Genomic DNA, 18,824 nt, shown 5'->3' on the forward strand with positions numbered 1-18,824 from the left:
ACATTACCTGGTGGTGATCCCTGCAGCTCTCCGGTACCCATCCACCCAGGTTGCCTGCCTCCACATCACCTGTCATGAAGCAAAAATTCAAGTGAATCTGGCCTTGGAGCGCTCTGCAGGACAGGAGCTCTTAATGCAAGAAACCACCCAGAAGAAGAAGACTTTCCTGTGCACTAAGTTCTGGGTGAGCCACCTAGGCAAATTCCATCACTGATTTTTCTTTCAGGAAAATGCTTGTGTTACTCCCTAACCAGGGTGACATGGGTGGGATCTACTTTGTCTTGGTGTGAGCCTTTCAGGAAGGGGAATGGGTGATGCCCAGGGATGAACAGCCCAACGTAGTCTCCTGGTTAGCACTGAATTTCCTTTCTGAATCTAATTTTGAAATTAAATTTACATTTGTTAAAATCTGCCAGAGTTCTGGATACCACCTATGTCCTTCTCCTCCATTACAGACCAGATGAAGCAGCTTTTGCCCTTTCTGAAGGACCTGTGCAGGTTCATATCTAAAGCTCAGGGAAATGGTGTCTTGCAGGACATACTGCAGTTTCTGTAGTACCTGAAGACAGGAAGCAACTCAGTTCTTGGGAGCTACTGAAGACTAGTTGGATGGAAATGAATATGCTTGTTTTTCTAAACAGCATCTTAGAGGTTATTTATTGTTGGTGAGAATTTAGCGAAGATCTGGGATAAGACAGATGTGTCTAAGCAATATGCCTTCTGTTATACTATATATTCTGTGCTGAGGCTGCTGGGGTCTTTGGCATCCAAAGTCTTTCTGGTTGTGTTTTCTACTTTGGATTTCTTGCTTGTAAGTGCTGGGTAGTTCTGAAGCTCAGCATTTGAAGCTGTGCAACTGCTTGATCTATCTCTTTTGATTCTCTGCTACCATCTCTCACCTTCCTGTCATCTGCCCATCTTCCTGAGCAAGTCTGAAGACTCAAAAGTGTAAGGTGCTTGCTTGTCACCAGTGGGAAAAAGGGCAGATTCCATGGCATGCAGGGCTCCTCCTGTTCATGTAGGAGAGTTTGAGATCTGGATATGATCTGGTTTCAGAGGTTGTTGCTGATTGTTCCCTCCTGGCGCAATGGGAGGGAACCAGTTAGCTGTTCTATTTTACTCTCAGAAGATTACCTGGGGCCCGCGTGCTCTCCTCTCTCTGTCTGTACAGGTTGCCCCTCCAGCTGATGGCACAGAGGAGGTTGCCACTGTAAAACTGACCATCACAGGAGATGGGGTCAATGTTGAGGAGCAGAAAAAGGTCCTGATCTTCAAGGCCAGGAATAGCACCATCATCCAAACAGACAAGCCCATCTATGAACCAGGGCAGACAGGTGAGATGCAAATGGGGGAAGTTGAGGGTTTTTGCTGGTTGCACTATATGGAAAGACTGTGATGCCCTGAAATGTATGAACAAGTCAGCAGAAGGCTTTGAGATCACATCTCTTGCTGTGTGGGGTTTTCAGTGTTTGTACTGTCTGGCTTGTGATGACTGTGGAGTTGCAGGAGGCAGTAGATAATGATAACCATGTCCATGGTACCTTACATGTGGGAATGTTCATGTCAGACGTTACCACAAGTGTGTCTAGAATGGAGACAGGAGCTGGGGAAGCACATGGAACAGCAGTCTGTAGGCAAAAACTGAGATCTGATAATACATTCCCTGATTTCCTTGTTTTCAGTGAAATTTCGCATTGTGACTCTGGACGAGGAATTCCTTGCACTCAACGATTCGGTAAGTGAGTCCTGGGGGCTGTGGAAGAGGCTGCCTTGTACCATGTGCGGATCCTACCTCTTTTCCACCTTGCTCATCTGCCAAAGCTCCAACTTTTCCATGTTCACCCTTGGCAGGCCTTATGAGTATGCAGAGGGCAATAGTAACTGCCAGGGAGATGGCAGAGGTGGGCATGTCTCTTGCTCATCTTGGTAGAATAGTCACGCAGCTGCAAGTAGGGGACATAGTTGGTGTCACAGGGGGAGTGAACAGATTGTAAATTAGGATTTCCTTCTTGTGGGGAAGGGTGCTTTTAGTCTGCACCCCACAACCTGGAATTTGGGAAATGCTGCTCAGACATTAGGACAAACTTATTGATTGCAACAATGTGGAAATGTATCCAGAAATTGCATTTTCATCATTGGAGATGTTCAGTACCCAGCCGGAGAAGCCTATGAGCAATCTGCTCAGGAAGACATGTTTCAGCAGGATGTTGGATTAGGTGGCCTCCAGAGGGTCTTTCCAAATAATGTGATCCTATACCTCTGTAACCCTCTTAAGACCACTCCTGAACCAGACCTAGGCTTGTTTGGGTACTGACTTCTGAGATTTTTTTGTCAGGAGGTTAGCAAGTACTGTGTGACCTTCAGATTGGTTTTTCCTTTCTCTTTCTTCAGACCTTACTGTAATGAACCCACCTGGTATTTCTACTTTTTGGTAGCATTTTTTTTTTTACTTTGTATTTTTGCCAGCGCTCTTTAGTTTCCAAATCACCAGTTGCACGTCCTTCAGAGAGGGCTCTGAGTCCGAAGTACCTTGTGTATGGTCCTGGCATGTGTTTCTCTCTTCTAATGTTTGTGCATTTTTTCCTCCCCAGATTTCCCTGTTTCTCCTGGTGAGTGATGCTGAAATCTCATGTTAGAGTAATGGTGATGGTAATCATTTCACTGTAATGTACATATTCAGTTTCTGGTAGATATTACAGACCTTTGGGTGTAAGAGTAGAGCTTCTTTTTTTTTGATGGATGTTAAATTTTTAAACTAACATATTTATTTCAGCTTCTTTTTAATGCACTTCTTTGAGGTTATGCTCCCAGGCACTTCAGTAGAAATCTGTTGTTCTACACTTGCAAGAGAATAAGTAGAAAACTTAGATGCTTATGAAAGAAAGTTAGAACTGTGAAGAATCTTTGCTTAAAATCAGAGTTTAAATAAGTGTAGAAGGAGGCTCAGATGCTGGGAGCAGAATCTGAGCATTATCGTGTCTTCAAAATTTCCTGATCAGTCTATACCAAACCTCATTTCCTTAGCTATAGAACCTGGTAGTCTACAATACTGAAATCCTGAAGCTGAGTTTCTATGGGATGTAGAGACAACAGTGAGATGCTGGAACAAATCCTTCTTTCTTGTGGGTGCAGGACCCTAAGAACAACCAGATAGAGCAGTGGCAGAACGTGGTCCCTCAGGATGGCATCGCAGACCTGTCTTTCCAGCTGAGTGACGAGCCCCTGCTGGGAACGTACGTCATCAACGTCACCAGCGCCAGAGCCTACGGCAGCTTCTCCGTTAAGGAGCGCGGTATGAGCACGGGAGGTTTGTCTGAGCTGCTGACAAGACCTTGCACTCCTGGTCCAGGCAGCAGGGCGTTTATTCCTCAGTAACTATCCTAGGGGCAAATGGGAAAAGTGGTAGCATCTGTCATAGAAAAGTCTGAGCTGAGGTTCAGGAGAGGAGACCGCTTTGGGACCTTGGCTTAGCGTGTGGGAGGAGTGTTGTGCATGGCCCCAGACCTTTGACACAGCTGATTCCTATAGATCTCTGAGTCAGATAAAGCAGGGCAATTTAGGATGGAATTTTCCAGAGAATATGAAGTCCAGTGGCCTCTCACTTCACTTAAATTCCCTAACAAACTGTATTGGGAGGCCAACGTCCTCTCAGTGACAATAGCTGTCAGAAGTACCAGGGACATGAGCATGTTTGGTTTTCATTTGGGAAGGGCCTACACACAAATCTGTCAAAGAACACATGGAAAAATCTTTCCTTTCCCTTTCTCATCACCTACCTTCTTCATTTCCTATCCCTTATTCCACCATTGTCTGCCTTTATGTAATTCTTCGTGAAGGCTGTCCCTGGCTGGTGTTTCCTACAGTTCTCTGTTTTTGCCTTCCAGTGCTGCCAAAATTTGAAGTGATCTTTGAGGCGCCAAATCAGATTTATGCACTAGAGGCAACCTTCCCACTCCGGGTATGTGGCAGGTGAGGATTCTGACTGGAGGGATGGCCCTGTGCTCTTTTCTGTCCTGATGTGCACAAACTGGATGGGTAACCATGAGGAGCTAAAGGGCAAGTCTACTACACTTTAGTCACAGGAAGCCAGAAATTTCCATGGCAGCTGTTTGCAACCTGAGGCAACACAAAACATTCCTGTAACTACCATTCTGATGCTCTAATGCCTCTTTTCTAAAAACACTTCACAAATCTCCACACATAAAACCTGAGGGAACAGCCTACCTTTGACAAGCAACTATTTGTGGGACTGGTCATGGCAGATATGTGGTGTTCATCTCCCTGATGAACAAACTCATGGGAAACAATGGGAAGCTTTTCCAGATTATGCTCAAATGGAAACTAGAGGGAGGCAAAAAGGAATTTCCCCAGGTACGATCCAAGGACAACACTACAGTTAGCCCCATGTAAAGGTGATTTTTTAAAATAGAAGGCACTTTCTTAATCACCCATGTTTCTGCTCATTAGATGATGAATGCCTTCAGCACATCCTGGGGTTATTGCAGGTGATGCTGATATATAGTGCAGTCAGTACCTACAACACTCTAGTTACCAAAAATAATTTCATTTGGTGCTAATAATATCACAAAGTGATCTCCCAACACTGCACAGCCCTGGCCTGGCCCTACTTGCTGGGTCAGGACTCCTGGGCCTGCTGTATGGCTGCCACTCTTGTGCTGTATTGTGAATATCTGGCAGTGAGTGGTCTCTGGGGCTATGCAGAGCAAGCCATGTGTTCTCCCACTGTGTGTGACCGTCTCTTCCTTTCCCTGCTCCCCCAAACAGATACACTCATGGGAAAAGTGTCCAGGGGATGGTTCACGTGAGCCTTTGTCAGAAGATCGCCCCATTCCTGCCCACTGCTTCCAAACCCGATCTCTGTTACAAATTCAGCAACCAGGTGAGATGCTTAGGAAGAGCTGAGCCATATTCAGAGGCATTTGTGCTCAGCCTCATGGTAACACAAGGCTGTTGGCTCCTTTAGCTGAAGGAACAGCGATGTTAACCCATTGTTTTGGCTGCTTGGCTACTGCTATCCGTGCTCCTCTCAGCAGCTGTGCCTGATGATGGTGACTGGGCCTCATCCTGTGCCTGCTCCACATCCTGGGCTGCAATGCCAAAAGAAAAGCACCCTGAGAGCAGGGGTTTCGTGCCGCTGCTCCTCTGCCACGTCCATAACTTCCAGTCCAAGTGGCTCGCTCAGACCTTGCTTCTCCCTGTACTTCCAGACAGATGAGGCAGGCTGCTTCTTCACCAACGTCAGCCTGTCCTCCTTCAGCCGAGACTTCCGCTACTATCGGGACAGCATAGCTGCAGAGGCCTCGCTGGTGGAGGATGCCACAGGTAACTCTGGAATCTCTGGTGCCTGGGAGGAGGAAGCTGAAGGTGTGCTAATCTGACCAAAAGCACCGGAGCTTTTCAGGCTAGCCAGGGATCTGAGCCCATTGGGGTCTGCTGTGTAACCTCACAGACTGAGACAGCAGCTCTCGATGGCGTGACACGCTCACTCTGAGTGTGGTGTCAGGTGGTGAGGCTCTCCAAAAGCTGGAAGTTAAATGGGAGTAAGACCAGATACCCAGAATCTTGGGCAGGTCACCACTGGGATATGAAATGTGTGTGCAGCTGAACATGTCCATCCCCATTACCAGTGGGTCACTCTGCAGGGAAATTGCTGAGGAGTGCTTGGCTTTCTGGCTCCCTCTCTCATGTTTCTGTCTTGCTGCTTTCGTTCAGAGGTACAGGTCAATGCTTCCCACAAATTACTTATCTCCAGGATTGGTGGGATGGCCTTGTTTGATGATGTGAATTCTTACTACCATGCTGGACAGATGTACAGAGGAAAGGTAATTCCCAGTTTCACTTCTTTCTGAGCAATATTTCACAGTAACCTTTACTTACTGTATTTTCTGACTCCATCTCCAGCCAGGGGATTGGAAGGGCACAAATGACTCCCAGAGACAAAACTTTGGAAGTGTCCAGTGTCAGAATAACACCCAAGACTGCCATTTACCAAATTACCCATGAAGGGAAGCAGATGTGGGCTGTAATATGTCGGGTGCAAACCCAAACATTTGGAATTTCAGAAGCCAGGAAGTTTTCTGCTGTGAAGGAGTGGAGAGCATTGGAGGTTGGACCAGATGACCCATTTCTAGTGGGTCAGAAGGGTTGGAAGGGTAATCCCTTTCTGGTTTGAAGGGTGATCCCTTCCAATCTTACCCATTCTGTGATTCTGTGATTGTGTGACTGAACATGATAGTGCAAGTGGTAATATAACAGGAGCAGTGGCAGTGTTGATAAAATTATTAGTGACTGAGTGATCTTGCTGTCTTTGGAAATACTTCTCCTGACTTGGGGAAACCAGAGATTCTGTCTGCTAATTAGATTTTCTTCTGCACTTCTCTTGCTCCCCATGATATTCTCAGATTAAAGTAATTGATTACCAAGGCAAAGCACTGAAGAACAAAGAAGTCCTCCTTGTAGTAAACTGTGCTGACCAGCAATTTAGGCAGAAGTACATCACTGGGGATTCTGGAACAGCTGCATTTAGCCTGGACACCTCTGCCTGGAACAGCACCTTGGCCTCCCTGGAGGTAAGTGAAGAAGGGTGTGTCTTGTGGCAGGGGTATCTGTGCATGTCAGAGCTATTTACTGCCCCACAGACATCTTCCTTGTTCCTTCCTTGGGAGAGTAACTCAAACCTGAAACACCTCAGTGTGTTTTAGATCTCGGCTGAGATCTTGGCTCTCCCTCTGAGAGCTTATTCTCCAGGTCCTGGTTGCTTTCCTCATGAGCTCTCCACAGAGAGACATGTCATTGGCCTGGCTCAGATCATCTTACAAAGGTGATTTGCAGCTGACTTGTTTAACTGGAGAAATGAATTGGTTTGGTGTTTTTTGTCTCACCAGGCAAGTGTCCTGCATCAAGATTCAGACAGAGAGCCTGGGACGGTTGACTTGAGTTACCAGCGAGCCTCTTATTTCATACATCCATTCTACAGCACCAGCAGGAGCTTCCTCTCTATCATCCGTGTGCCAGAGACAATGCCCTGTGGTAAAACACAGTCTGTCCAGGTGGACTTCAGAATTTATGAGGAAGACCTGGAACATGGGCCCAAGCGTGTCATCTTCTCCTACTTTGTGAGTTTTGGGGGAGGCACTAGTGGGTGACAGCTGAAAGCCCAAGATCAGCATCTCTTAGAGGTTCAAGCCTGATATTTGATAGAATTGTCTAAGGCCAGGACAGGGAATTCCTTCAGTCATCATGGAACTGGATCCTGGTTTTGATGCTGGTACTGCAGTAACAAATAGCAACAAATGCAGAACCTTTCTTTTAGGCTCTGCATAGGTGCAGGGCAGGTATTTGCCTTACCTATCCTCTCCCGCATCACTTCATCCCTGAGCTCTCCTTTCTAGCTTACTAGAGAGCACATAAAGCTAATATTCCTTCCCCAACCCCCATTTAACCTCCCAATTTAATTTCAGGGTTACTTTGATCTTCTTAGTGATCTCAAAGGCTATGTGACTATGTGATGATTCCTTGTGTTCTTTTTTAGGTCACAGGGAAAAGAGGGATAGTCCATGCAGGTCAGCAGACTGTTTGGGTTGGGCTGCCAAGAAGTAAGTGCACTCCCCAGTGTCATGTCTAGCAAGCACTCAGTGGTCTGTGGCATCCACTCTTATTTGGATAAGTGGTGTAAGCCTCCCTGCAATGCAGGGGTGGCTCACTACTCGTGTGCTGCATCAGAGCACTATGCCTTTCCAGATTTCCTGTTCCCTTTGCCCTCCTGCTTTGTACCAAGAGAAGAATACTCAGCATTTCCCTGGCCATGGGTTTATCCTCTCTTATCTTCAAGTCTCCTTTTGCTGCTGCTCCTGCAAGGAGCATGAAACTGTAGCCTTACCCTCCATAGCCACTGTGCCTACAAATAATCTGGGTCATTAGGATGCCACAGTTTATAATTTTGATAACTGTTGACCCACTGTTGACTATTTCTCCAGGTCTTGTTTTTTAAAACCCGAATTATAAATATTTTGGGACAAGGTCGCTGCTTTGTTGGTGATGGGATGGGAGATGTTGGGTGAGAGGAGCTCTTACTCTGTGGAGCCAAGCTTGAACTCCAAAGTACCATTTTGTGTCTCCAAGGCAATAAACAGAAAAGTCTTTTGCCAGTCTTGAATACCAGATCCAGAGATGTGATGATTGTTTCAGCAGTCTCCAGGAATCTCTTTGGCCTTGAAAGATTTCAGTAAAGGAGGAAAGGATTTAAGCAGGCACATACAGAATGGCAAAGATGATCAGAATCTATTTTCACTACCAATCTACTTCCTCTTATTCCCTCTCTTCTCCATGTAGTGCTGGAAGGCTCCTTCTCCATCCCTCTTACATTCAGCCTGACCTATGCCCCAGCTCCAAGACTTGTTGTTTATGTCATCTTCCCTAATGGAAAAATCATTGCTGATTCTGCTATCTTCAGTGTCTCCACGTGTTTCAGAAACAAGGTAGGGTTTGTGTCTGAGGCTATGACTAAATGTGTGAGCAGGGACGTGTCTGCTGCAATGAAAGGAGAGCTATGCTGCTGTGTGTGGCTGATACTGTGTGTGCTGCTGTCACACGAACTGCAGTTTGTGATTGGTGAGGTGTGCTGTGATGTTTGCAGAAAGTGCATGCTCAGCATCGTGGGGGCTGCTGCAAAGCCTGGGAAAGGCAGAGAGTTGCTGCCTGTCTCCATAGGCAACTGCAGCCTGGTAGGATCATAGATAATCCAGCCCAGCACAGGTCATTTGTGTGGTTCTCAGGAGAGCTCAGGTCTGCTCTGCTGCTGCAGCAGACAATTATAATTGCTAGTATGTGATATTGGGATGACATCTGAAAGTGGATGATGGAAGAAGTGGATTTTACTGGCCATCCAGAAAGGGCTGAGTGCATCTGGCCATTGTAACATCCTAGGGAATCTGCTTTCTTGGCTGCGTTTTGCACTCCAATGGTGAATTTCTGAGAGGGCATTACCCCTGCTCCAGAATTCCACAGCTGTTTGTCTGCCATAGACAGTCAGATTCAATTAAGAACAGGAGTAGTTTCAGGAAACTGAGGCCAATCCCACAGAGAGCCTGGAGATAAGGACTAGGCTTATTTTTGATCTGGGGCCCCAGGAGAAGGGGCTTCATAAGACAGGTGTGAGGTGTGTGACCACGGCTGGCTGGTTCGCTGGGTGAAGAAGAAAGAACTGTGCTCTGACACGGGAATATCTATGTGCACACATATCTATGGCTCCCCCTCTGGCATCTTTCCTGTTAGTACCTCAGTCTGGTGTTTTTAAATACCTTCTGGGAGGTTCCTTGGCTCTCTGTCCAAGGCAGGTTGTTGGAAACTCTCTTCATGTTGGTCCCTTCCCTGAATGGGAAGTGGTAGGGTGGCCACCCTTAGCAATGTCACTCAGGCATTGCCTGCATTCTTCCCATCCAGGTGGAGCTGAGCTTCTCAACGCCAGAGACTCTTCCTGGCTCACAGGTTGGCCTCCGCCTGCAGGCAGCTCCTGGCTCCACGTGTGCTGTCTGGGCTGTGGATCCAAGTGCCTTTGGGATGAAGCCAGGAAAAGAACTGAGCAGCCACTCGGTGAGTGAGCCTGCTCTGACTTTTTCCCTTCCCTCCTGACAGCAGGCGGGAGGGAGGCCGCCTGTGCAGAACTTAACTGCAGGAAACTGGAGGGATCAGCAGTGCTCCAGTGTGGATGGGTGGGGATTAGGGATTAAAGAAGAGGTTGAGCATCACTCAGTGGTAAAACAGCTTCTGGGCTGGCACTATCAGAGGAGAGCCCAGGAAGAGTGACAGCAATCCTGGGCTTTCTGTGTTCATACACAGTAGCCAGAAGCAACTCAAACAGCCCTTGGATGCGTAAAATGCCAGGTTTAATTTGCACTGATTTTTTTCCCTCCTTGCTTTCTCAGATCTATGGGCTGTTCCCATCTGTTTATAACTCCAGGTATCCTCGCCAAGTGTCTGAAGATGATCGTTCATGTGGGTTCCCAAATTCTGATGAGCCTGATGTGTTTACAGCATTCAGGGTAAAAATGGTGGATTTGGTGGGTTGATATCACTCATGAACGGAGGGAAATATGGCCCCTAGCTTTACCATATCCAAGGTAAATATCCACTACAGACAGGATAGTTAACAGGTGCAGTTTTGGCCCTTGTAACTCATTATTTGAATAGGTGACTTGAAATGTATAAGGAAAAATCATTGTGTGGTTGCCACACTTGGGTTGTGTGATTTAGGATGCCATGGATTATTCATTACTTTAATTGGATTTCACACAATTTGTTTAATCTTCATAGCATGAGCAATTGCACCCTGCAGGCAGAGAAGGCTTAGTACCCAAATGACCATATGTTTGAAAAGGAGTAAATTTGGCTGACTCAGGCCAGATGAATTACCTTAGAAGACCTTGTTTGGCCATTGCTGGGAATCTGAATTATTCTTCTTAAAATGAAGCAAAAGAACAGAGTGAACAGCCAAGCCCCACTGCATGAGGGGACAGGAAGGCACAAGGGCAGAGGGCAGAGAGGAGAGGATGACCTTCTGGTGATTAATTTTTCCCTACAGGAAATGGGGTTGAAAATTATGTCCAACACCAATATCAAGAAACCCAGAGTATGTCCAACCACTCCATTGACAACTATGCTGCAGGAAAGAGGAACGTCTATTTCCAGGCCCATGCTGACATTTGCCCAGCCCCATAAAGTGTATAACAGTAAGCATTTGACAGCTGTTTCTTCTTACATGGGAAGCTTAGTTTTTCATGTGAAAGTAGTCCTGGGTTAGAGCCAAGAGGCAGCACTTGCAGTAAGAGCAAACGTAGGGGAGTGTTTCCTGTCCCTAGACCTGCTGTGCTATATGAGGGCTGTTAGTGGGATATATGGAGCCCAGGTTTTATCTGTGGAGTGAGGGAAATGTTGCCTGTCCCATGGTGCCTCCATATGCAAGTAAAGCCCAAAACATCTCTGACATTTGAAATGAGGCAAGGGATTTTAAAATTTGGGACATCACATTTTGTTCTGTTGCCATACTTCCCAAGAGCTGACTGCTGTCAGCTTATGTACTGGAGCTCCTCTTCTCTTAACCAGGACCTGAGGACCCCGTGGTGACTATAGGTCTTTGTTGTTTCCAACAGAGCATCTGACATCAACCTATCAGCTCACTATGTTTCCACCTTTTTATGCAGCTGAGGAGAAAGCACACAAGCACTTTCACCAAACCTGGTTGTGGGATTTGTATTCTGTGGGGTGAGTAAACTGAGCAACGCGGGTTTAATCTGGGTCATTTTGTGTGGCTGGGAGTGGCAGCAGATGCAGCTGAGTTTATATCATAGGCAGCTGTGCAAGACACTTAAGGACATGCATCGTGGGGCTCATACCTGTAGGCTGTTCAATGTTGGAGCTGGTGTATTCATTAAATGCATTTTCCTCTACTAGAAATGCTGGTCTCCTTGAGAGGTGGCTGGCATAGGAAGAATGAAAAGCATGAGGAGCAGCAAACCAGCTTAGTTTACTGTCTAAGCTCTGCTTTTGGTAGTCCTGTGGGCTTGCATTTCCCAAAATGTGCTTGCAGATATATCCTGGTATCCAGGAGGAGCTGATGTCCATAGAAGTCCTTCACAGGACTGAAAATTGTGTCCTGTGAGAAAGGCTCAGTGTGTACACAGGGTCTGCCAAGAGAGCTTTTGGGGATTTTTCATCTGAGACTTCAAAATCTTCCTGTGTATTCTCTGAAGACTGAAATATGCTCAGGCCAGATCCTGAGCATATTTCCCATCAATATCTGCCCTCTCTCACCTCCACTGTCCCTACAGATATATCCACATCTTCACCCCTAGCAGCAGGTATTTCCTCTGTGACTTGTACACCAACCTGATCTGAGCCACCAAAAGTTTCTGTGTTGTGTGTGTTGCCTTCCTCTACATGCATGGTGAAATATGCCAAACAATATCAGTACCTTTAGCTATATCTGCTTTTTGTGTTGGCTGTGGTGGCAGCTGCAGAACAGTCTGCTCCTCTCAAAAGTTGTGATGTGTGCACAGGACAAGTCTGTGCCCTGCCCTCATGCTGGGCTTTAAGCTGTCAGTGTTTCAGAGGACAGAGAATGGCTGGATCAACCTCATCTGCTAAGCCCTACTGCTGCTAGTCCTGTTGCTCTGTTGGTTTCTGGTTCTCCTTTTCTAGGCCAATAAAAATAAAACTGCTGACATGTGTAAGCCATTTTCAGATGTGTAAAGGTGAAGCACTGTCTGTGATTGATGGCATCTTGCAGCCATGTAACCCACTGGCCCAAGTGTTCTGTTGAAATAAGCACCTGAGGTGGGGTCCCCACTTCTACAAGGACTTGCTTGTAACCCTGCAAGGGCTGCAAGTTCAGTAGGGGCTGGACTGAGGTGAGAGGATGGGGTGCTCTGCAGAGAAGAACACAGATCACCTGGTATGGCATCATTCATGTAAATGCTTCTGTTGCTGTCCACTTCTCTCCAGCTCCAGTGGGAACAAGAGTATCACTGTCACTGTGCCTGACGCCATCACAGAATGGAAGGCAGGAATGTTCTGCACAGGATGGAATGGATTTGGGTTTGCTCCAGCCTCCCGGTTGATTGTTTCCAAGCCCTTTCTTGTAGAGCTGCCACTGCCATCTTCTGTGGTCCAGGGTGAGACCTTCAACTTGAAGGCCACAGTCTTCAACAACCTGCAGCAGTGCATGAGGGTAGGTGAGCCCTGATAGCTCTGCAAGGAAAGAGGGACATGTCTGACACACCTGTGGTCTGTGATCACAGAATCATAGGGGAAGGGACCTTAAAGATCATCCAGTTCCAAATCCCCTTTGAGAAGTCATGGCAATTCAGTGACGTTCCCGCTGACTGGAAAAGGCAAAACATTATCCCCACTTTTAAAAAGAGAAATTAGGAAGCACCCTTGACATGCTTGAGAGTTGGGCCTGTGCAAACACCATGAAGTTCAGCAAGGCCAAGTGCAAGTTCCTCCACGTGAGTTGGGGCAATCCCAAGCACAGGCACAGACACACTTGTTGCCCTTTATAACCTTGGCCAGGTTTGCCAGGACTTTAGCTTTCCCAACCTGATCCCTGGCTAATCAAACAATCTGTGTGTATTCCTCTCAGGTTGCACCCCTACTTCCACCCTCTGTAGGCTTCCTTTTTGTGTTTTTGGTGTTTATTTATTGCCACCTTCCATCCCTTCTGCCCCTTCAGATCCAAGTGACCCTGGAGGAGTCTGCACACTTCCAGCTGAAGCCGTGCAAAGGCTGTGCCTACAGCAGCTGCTTATGTGCCAGGGAAGCCAAGACCTTTCAGTGGAGTGTCACAGCTGAGCAGCTGGGTGAGAAGCACAGGGAGATGGGGTGGTGGAATTGGGAAGGGATGGGACCAAGGTGGAGGTGTTTTCTAAGAGCTGACATGGAGTGAGGAGCTGTTTGCTCTGTTACCCAGAGTATTTATTTGCACTTTTCCTGTGGTCATGGTTACTCACAAGCCTGTGCTAGGAGGTACAGGACTGATCAAATTTTTTGTTTTCAGCAGGTGATGTCTATGTATTAACAGGAAGTGTTTCCTCAGAAAGTGTCTTATGCACCTAAATGTGTGTTATTTTCAGGGCTCATGAACATCACCCTCAGCACAGAGGCTGTGGTCTCCAAAGAGCTCTGTGGTGAGGAGATACCATTTGTCCCAAAACAAGGACAGAAAGACACGATCACCAAACTCATTCAAGTCCGGGTCAGTCAAGCTTTTCTGTTACCTAAGCCTCATAGTAGGCTTTGTACAATTCCCAGATTTTGTGTGTGTTAATTTTGGGAGTTACCCCTTGCTATTCAAAACGTGCAATTATTCTCAGAGCCTGAGCTTGGCTCAGCCATGAGGGCTGGTGGATGTAGAAGGTAAAGGGATGTCCTCAATTTCATACCATGGGAAACTTTAAACACTCTTTTATATCCTTGCCTCCTGAGTTTTCTGCTGAATCTTATGGCACCATTTTCACAGATATTCAGAATTTAGAATATTCTGAAAATGCATGCTGGTTTCTGACCTGAAGTGAAAATGGTGGCAAGTAGTTTGTATTTTTGTGTGATAGTGACGATACTCCAGCTGGCTGTCCACCCTGAACCAGGAGTCTGAACATTCCTTTTTCTAATTCACTTGTAATCTCATTTCTCCCCTGAGTGCTCATTAAAATTCTACTTTTATGTGCTCCAACAGCCAGAGGGAGTGTTGGTAGAAAAGGCTCACAGCTCCATCCTGTGTCCCGAAAAAGGTAGATGGATTGTTTTCTTCTTTCACCCTGTTCATCCTCCTCTTCCTGCCTAGCCACCTTCTGTGTAGTTCCACTTGTTGAACAATTTTCTCTGTCTGCACGATGAAGCTACAGAAGTGTACTCTAATTGTGGTGCCATCCAGGGCTTTCTCCTAGGCAGGGATGTCTGCTCTTTAACCATCAACATCCCTGGCTCTAATGTGACAGCTTGAGGCCTTTTTCACCTGTGGAAATAAAACCATTCTACTGAACATGGTGAGACTGGAGGACATGGCTTAGGACTGCTGCTCCTATCTTGAATTTTATGTTGTATGATGGGGCCATCAGCTGATTTTGAGAGCATGAGAAACATTGCAACTGTAACCTTAAATGAGATGGAGTAACTTAGAGAAAACATGTAGAGAAAAATAGGTGACTTTTACCCCTGAGGGTCTCCAGGAGAAAATCCTCTCAACCTCTTTACAAAGAGAGGCGTTAGGACAGCACAGTTACCATGAGGTGGATGGAAGAAATTAAGGGTGGAATGGGACATGGATTTTTGAAGTGATTTACAGCCTCTGTGACAGGAAAATGGGAAGGTATCACAGGACAGCCTTGAACCCTTCTGGGGATTTTGAAGGTTTTTTTCATCAGAATCTCTTCCTTTTTTGTTCTCCCCACACCTTACCTGACTGGTGTCAGGGAATCCAGCAGAGGAGTCTGTGTCCCTGGTGTTACCTCTAAATGTGGTTGAAGGTTCAGTCAGAGCCACCGTCTCGGTCACCGGTAAGGAGTTAAACTATGCTAGTACCCTTGCAAATCCCACACCTCTGAGTTCAGCCCTAGGAAAGCCCAAATTCCCCCCCACACCACTTCTGAGTTTTCCAGAGTTCCACTACCATGTTTTTCTCACATGTGTGGCTGTGTTTCCTGATTACTGACAGCCGAAAACACACAGTAAGGGAGAAAGTGTTAATGAGCTTCCCTGCTAGGATGGGAATGTGTACAGCTCATATGAGGGGCACAGTGGAACTGGAAAGGTGGCTGGACAGAGGAGTGTCCACACTGCTGTGGGGGCCTGCCTTGCTTGGTGCACTGCTGGGAATGGTCCCAGGTAGGAGGAGGTGGATCCTACTGCCCAGGAGGTGGTCAGGGTGCTTATGTTGTTTCTCAGGGGACCTCATGGGGATGGCACTGCAGAACCTGGACCACCTGGTGCAGCTGCCCCACGGCTGTGGGGAGCAGAACATGGTGCTGTTTGCCCCCGTTGTCTATGTGCTGCAGTACCTGGAGAAGACGAGGCAGCTGAGCCCCGAGATCAAGGACAGGGCAACAGGATTCCTGCGCAGTGGTGAGTACAAGAGACCCACCTTGTGCCTCTGCCTTCCCCTGTGTCCAACAGTCCCAGGTCCCTACTCCCCTTCCACCTGGAGCACTCAACCATCCCATTTCTGCACAGAGATTTCATTGCAAATCCCACTGTGAGTACTCATGTCCTCTCCTACTTCCCAGGGTACCAGATACAGCTGCAGTATCAGCACCCCGATGGCTCCTACAGTGAATTTGGTACCAAGGATGAATATGGGAACACTTGGTAAGCCCTGAGCACTCTCCCTGCTGTCTACCTGCTCTCTGACAGCCAGGAGGTGGGCAGCTTTCTGCTTCCAGCATGAAACCCTTGCAGTCCTATTGGCTCCAAAGTGTTCTAGAAGCTTTGTGGACTAGGGCACCCCAATCCTGATCTTGAACGAACACATTAGAAAATAGTGCAATAGGTAAAGAGAGATCCACCAGTTTCAAACTCCCACTTTTCCCCCCTCAACTTCTGCTTAGATTCTTTCTTTCCACACATTCTTCCTGCTCTTTGATGCACTCCACCTCTCTCTGATTCTCTCTTCCTTCTTTCATGCCTTTTTTTCTGTTCTCAATCAGGCTGACTGCATTTGTGGTTAAATGCTTTGTTCAAGCCAAGCCATACATTTACCTGGACAACCAGATTATCCAAGCTGCTCTCACCTGGCTGGAATTCCATCAGCTTCCCAGTGGTTGCTTCAAAAACGTGGGACAACTTTTCCACACATTCATGAAGGTAGGAGCCAATGCGCCTTGAAGGACAACACAAAGCAGTTCTTGCCAAGTGTGCTGGTAATTGTTTAAATTCACTTGCCTGTGTTGTAGTGCTTTCTTGAGAGGGAGCAAGCCAGGGATAGGTGAGACCTCTCCTGAAAAGCTTTAGTATTTGCCTATTACTTTTCCCAGCTTTTTGGATGTCTATGCTTTTTTTAGGGAGGTGTAGATGGCGAAGTCCCCTTGGCTGCCTACATCACTGCTGCATACTTGGAGGCAGGAGCAACACCAGAGGTAAACACTGGGATTCTTTGCCATGCTTTTGCTTAAGATCTGAGTCTTAATTAGCTTAGTGGTAACACTTGGGGCAGGCACCTTGGAGGGACTTGTGGGCAAAGTAATTGAGTGAGTGAGGAAGATTTTACAGCTTTTCAGGAAAAACTCTTTCTTTGAGGAGGACATCCCTGGCAGGGAGAAGGTGAGGTTAAACTACTGGAAACCACTGGACTTCATGGCTAGATATAGTGTTGGCCATTTCCCAGGAATGAGCTGTTTGTTCTTGCTCCCTCCACCTCCCATCCCCTTGCTGGTCCTACCCAGCTGAAGGCTGATCCTGAGGTGGGTGGATCTGCTCCCACAGTCAAGTAAACAGACATAATTTACCTCCTAATAGGGTTTAGCTTCACAAATAAAGCAGAAGTCTGGGAGAGGAGTGTTGTAGGGCAGCTGGAACTGCATGCTTAAGTAATGACAAATAAGAGTGAGCTCATATAATCACTAAGGATTGTAGCTAGTTACTAGGCTGTGGTACAAGGAAATAAAAAACCAATTAACTTGATGGAGAAACACAATTGTAGACATTGAGAAGTGAAGTTCTCTGGAAATCAGAAAAGTAAGTGAAAAAGCAATGCTTTTCAGTGGAAGGAAAAGCAGTGGGCTTAGGGAAAAAAAAGGAAAACAGATAGAAATTAACTTCCTTTCTGGCAATATATGTCCTTCAGGTCATCCTTTTTCACCATAAGCCCAATTGCTTACTGTGAAGGTGAATTAAACACAGTTGCCCTGCTCAGCAGGCTATGTGTACTCATTAGCAGTTGTGTGGTTTGGCTGTTGTTGTCTGTGGACTGGGAAAGAAAGACATGGTGGTGTTATTCCCTCAGGAAAGGTGTTCATTTCATTGAGAGAGCACTGCTGAAGCCCAAAACCAGCTCAGGGCAGGGGTGGGGGTGTCTGTCAAGCACCTTCCACCAAGGGCTGAAGAGACAGAGAGAGTGCAGGTCTGGGCACAGAGTCACTGGAGTGAATGAATGGGGTGCTTCCTGTGCTGGCACAGAAATGTGTGCACGCTCTGCTTGTGTCCCAGGGCCTGCCTGGCTGCCAGGGTCTGTGTGTGACCAGCAGCGTGCCCCTCTCTCCTGCAGAGCTTGGTGGTGCGCAGGGCTCTGGGCTGCATCGCTCCTGCCCTCCCCAGGGCTGCCAGCACTTACACCCAGGCCCTGCTGGCTTACACCTTCGCCCTGGCTAAGGACGCTCGGCGCACCCAGGAGCTCCTCGATGTGCTTGGCCGAAAGGCGATCAGAGCAGGTACGGGGGCTCGGCGCCAGGGGGACAGCAGAGGAGGGACGGGTGACCTTTCTGAGCCCTTGGTAAGGCACAGCCTGGGAGGATCACAGCCTCACCCTCGAGGCCCTTCACTAAGGAAAGTTTTTAGACATCCGCTGAATGAGCTCATGGCGTGTGCTGCTGACGCTGTGGTGTGGGTGCTGATTTCCTTCAGATCTGTTGTCCTTTTCTGGTGCCTGAAGTGGAGGTTGGGGTTTGGGAGACTTGGACATTCTTGTTCAGGACTGCAAAATGCCAGAGATGAAAGCAAGCTGCCCCATGTCTTGTTAGTCCCTGACTCTCAGGGCTGGCCAGCGGACGGCGAGCTAGTATCAGGTAGTTATGAACCTAGCAAACAAGGCAATGCAGAATTTGGACAGCTGGGAGGTAATGTATATGCAGATTATTGGCATATTAGTTTTTGTATGTCACCTTGGCGTGGAATATAGAATTTTAGGTATTGCAAAATACATTGATTTTTAGCTTCCCTGATTATGTGATGACCCAACCAAAAGGTGTTTACCCAATGTTCTCTGCAGACACAAGCCACTGTGTCTAGAAGGCTAGGCCACAAGAGTTCTTCCCTGACATCCCTCAAGATTCCCTCTACTACATTCCTTTCACAGATGGGCAGATCTACTGGAGTCAGACGTCTTCCAAGCCCAGAACCAGTACCAGCCCTTGGTCACAGCCAGTGTCTGTGGATGTGGAGCAGACAGCCTACGTCCTCCTGGCCCTGCTCTCCAAGCCAAATGTCACAGAGTCTGACCTCACCATGGCCTCTGGCATTGTGGCCTGGCTCACCAGGCAGCAGAATGCCTATGGAGGCTTTGCCTCAACACAGGTAACTTATGACCAGGGAAGGGGATG

The 18,824-nt window shown here is 47.3% G+C and overlaps 1 protein-coding gene across 1 annotated transcript in view; it reads left to right on the forward strand.

Moving 5' to 3' along the window:
* Positions 1 to 18,824, forward strand: part of LOC110472354 (alpha-2-macroglobulin-like protein 1) — a 42,071-nt gene that overhangs the window by 20,149 nt on the left and 3,098 nt on the right. Inside the window, exons 2-29 of the mRNA XM_085574127.1 lie at positions 1 to 184; positions 1,172 to 1,334; positions 1,683 to 1,735; positions 2,592 to 2,609; positions 3,133 to 3,292; positions 3,885 to 3,969; positions 4,786 to 4,900; positions 5,229 to 5,343; positions 5,734 to 5,843; positions 6,423 to 6,590; positions 6,906 to 7,136; positions 7,553 to 7,616; positions 8,353 to 8,498; positions 9,463 to 9,612; positions 9,945 to 10,061; positions 10,601 to 10,748; positions 11,169 to 11,280; positions 12,520 to 12,745; positions 13,250 to 13,376; positions 13,650 to 13,771; positions 14,252 to 14,306; positions 14,988 to 15,071; positions 15,460 to 15,636; positions 15,798 to 15,879; positions 16,218 to 16,374; positions 16,572 to 16,646; positions 17,774 to 17,936; positions 18,581 to 18,798. Coding sequence (XP_085430253.1) covers positions 1 to 184; positions 1,172 to 1,334; positions 1,683 to 1,735; positions 2,592 to 2,609; positions 3,133 to 3,292; positions 3,885 to 3,969; positions 4,786 to 4,900; positions 5,229 to 5,343; positions 5,734 to 5,843; positions 6,423 to 6,590; positions 6,906 to 7,136; positions 7,553 to 7,616; positions 8,353 to 8,498; positions 9,463 to 9,612; positions 9,945 to 10,061; positions 10,601 to 10,748; positions 11,169 to 11,280; positions 12,520 to 12,745; positions 13,250 to 13,376; positions 13,650 to 13,771; positions 14,252 to 14,306; positions 14,988 to 15,071; positions 15,460 to 15,636; positions 15,798 to 15,879; positions 16,218 to 16,374; positions 16,572 to 16,646; positions 17,774 to 17,936; positions 18,581 to 18,798 — 3,625 coding nt within the window. The remainder of the gene's footprint in view (positions 185 to 1,171; positions 1,335 to 1,682; positions 1,736 to 2,591; positions 2,610 to 3,132; positions 3,293 to 3,884; positions 3,970 to 4,785; positions 4,901 to 5,228; positions 5,344 to 5,733; positions 5,844 to 6,422; positions 6,591 to 6,905; positions 7,137 to 7,552; positions 7,617 to 8,352; positions 8,499 to 9,462; positions 9,613 to 9,944; positions 10,062 to 10,600; positions 10,749 to 11,168; positions 11,281 to 12,519; positions 12,746 to 13,249; positions 13,377 to 13,649; positions 13,772 to 14,251; positions 14,307 to 14,987; positions 15,072 to 15,459; positions 15,637 to 15,797; positions 15,880 to 16,217; positions 16,375 to 16,571; positions 16,647 to 17,773; positions 17,937 to 18,580; positions 18,799 to 18,824) is intronic.

Source organism: Lonchura striata, chromosome 1, assembly GCF_050655825.1.
Source record: "Lonchura striata isolate lonStrDom1 chromosome 1, ASM5065582v1, whole genome shotgun sequence".
Classification (NCBI taxonomy): domain Eukaryota; kingdom Metazoa; phylum Chordata; class Aves; order Passeriformes; family Estrildidae; genus Lonchura; species Lonchura striata.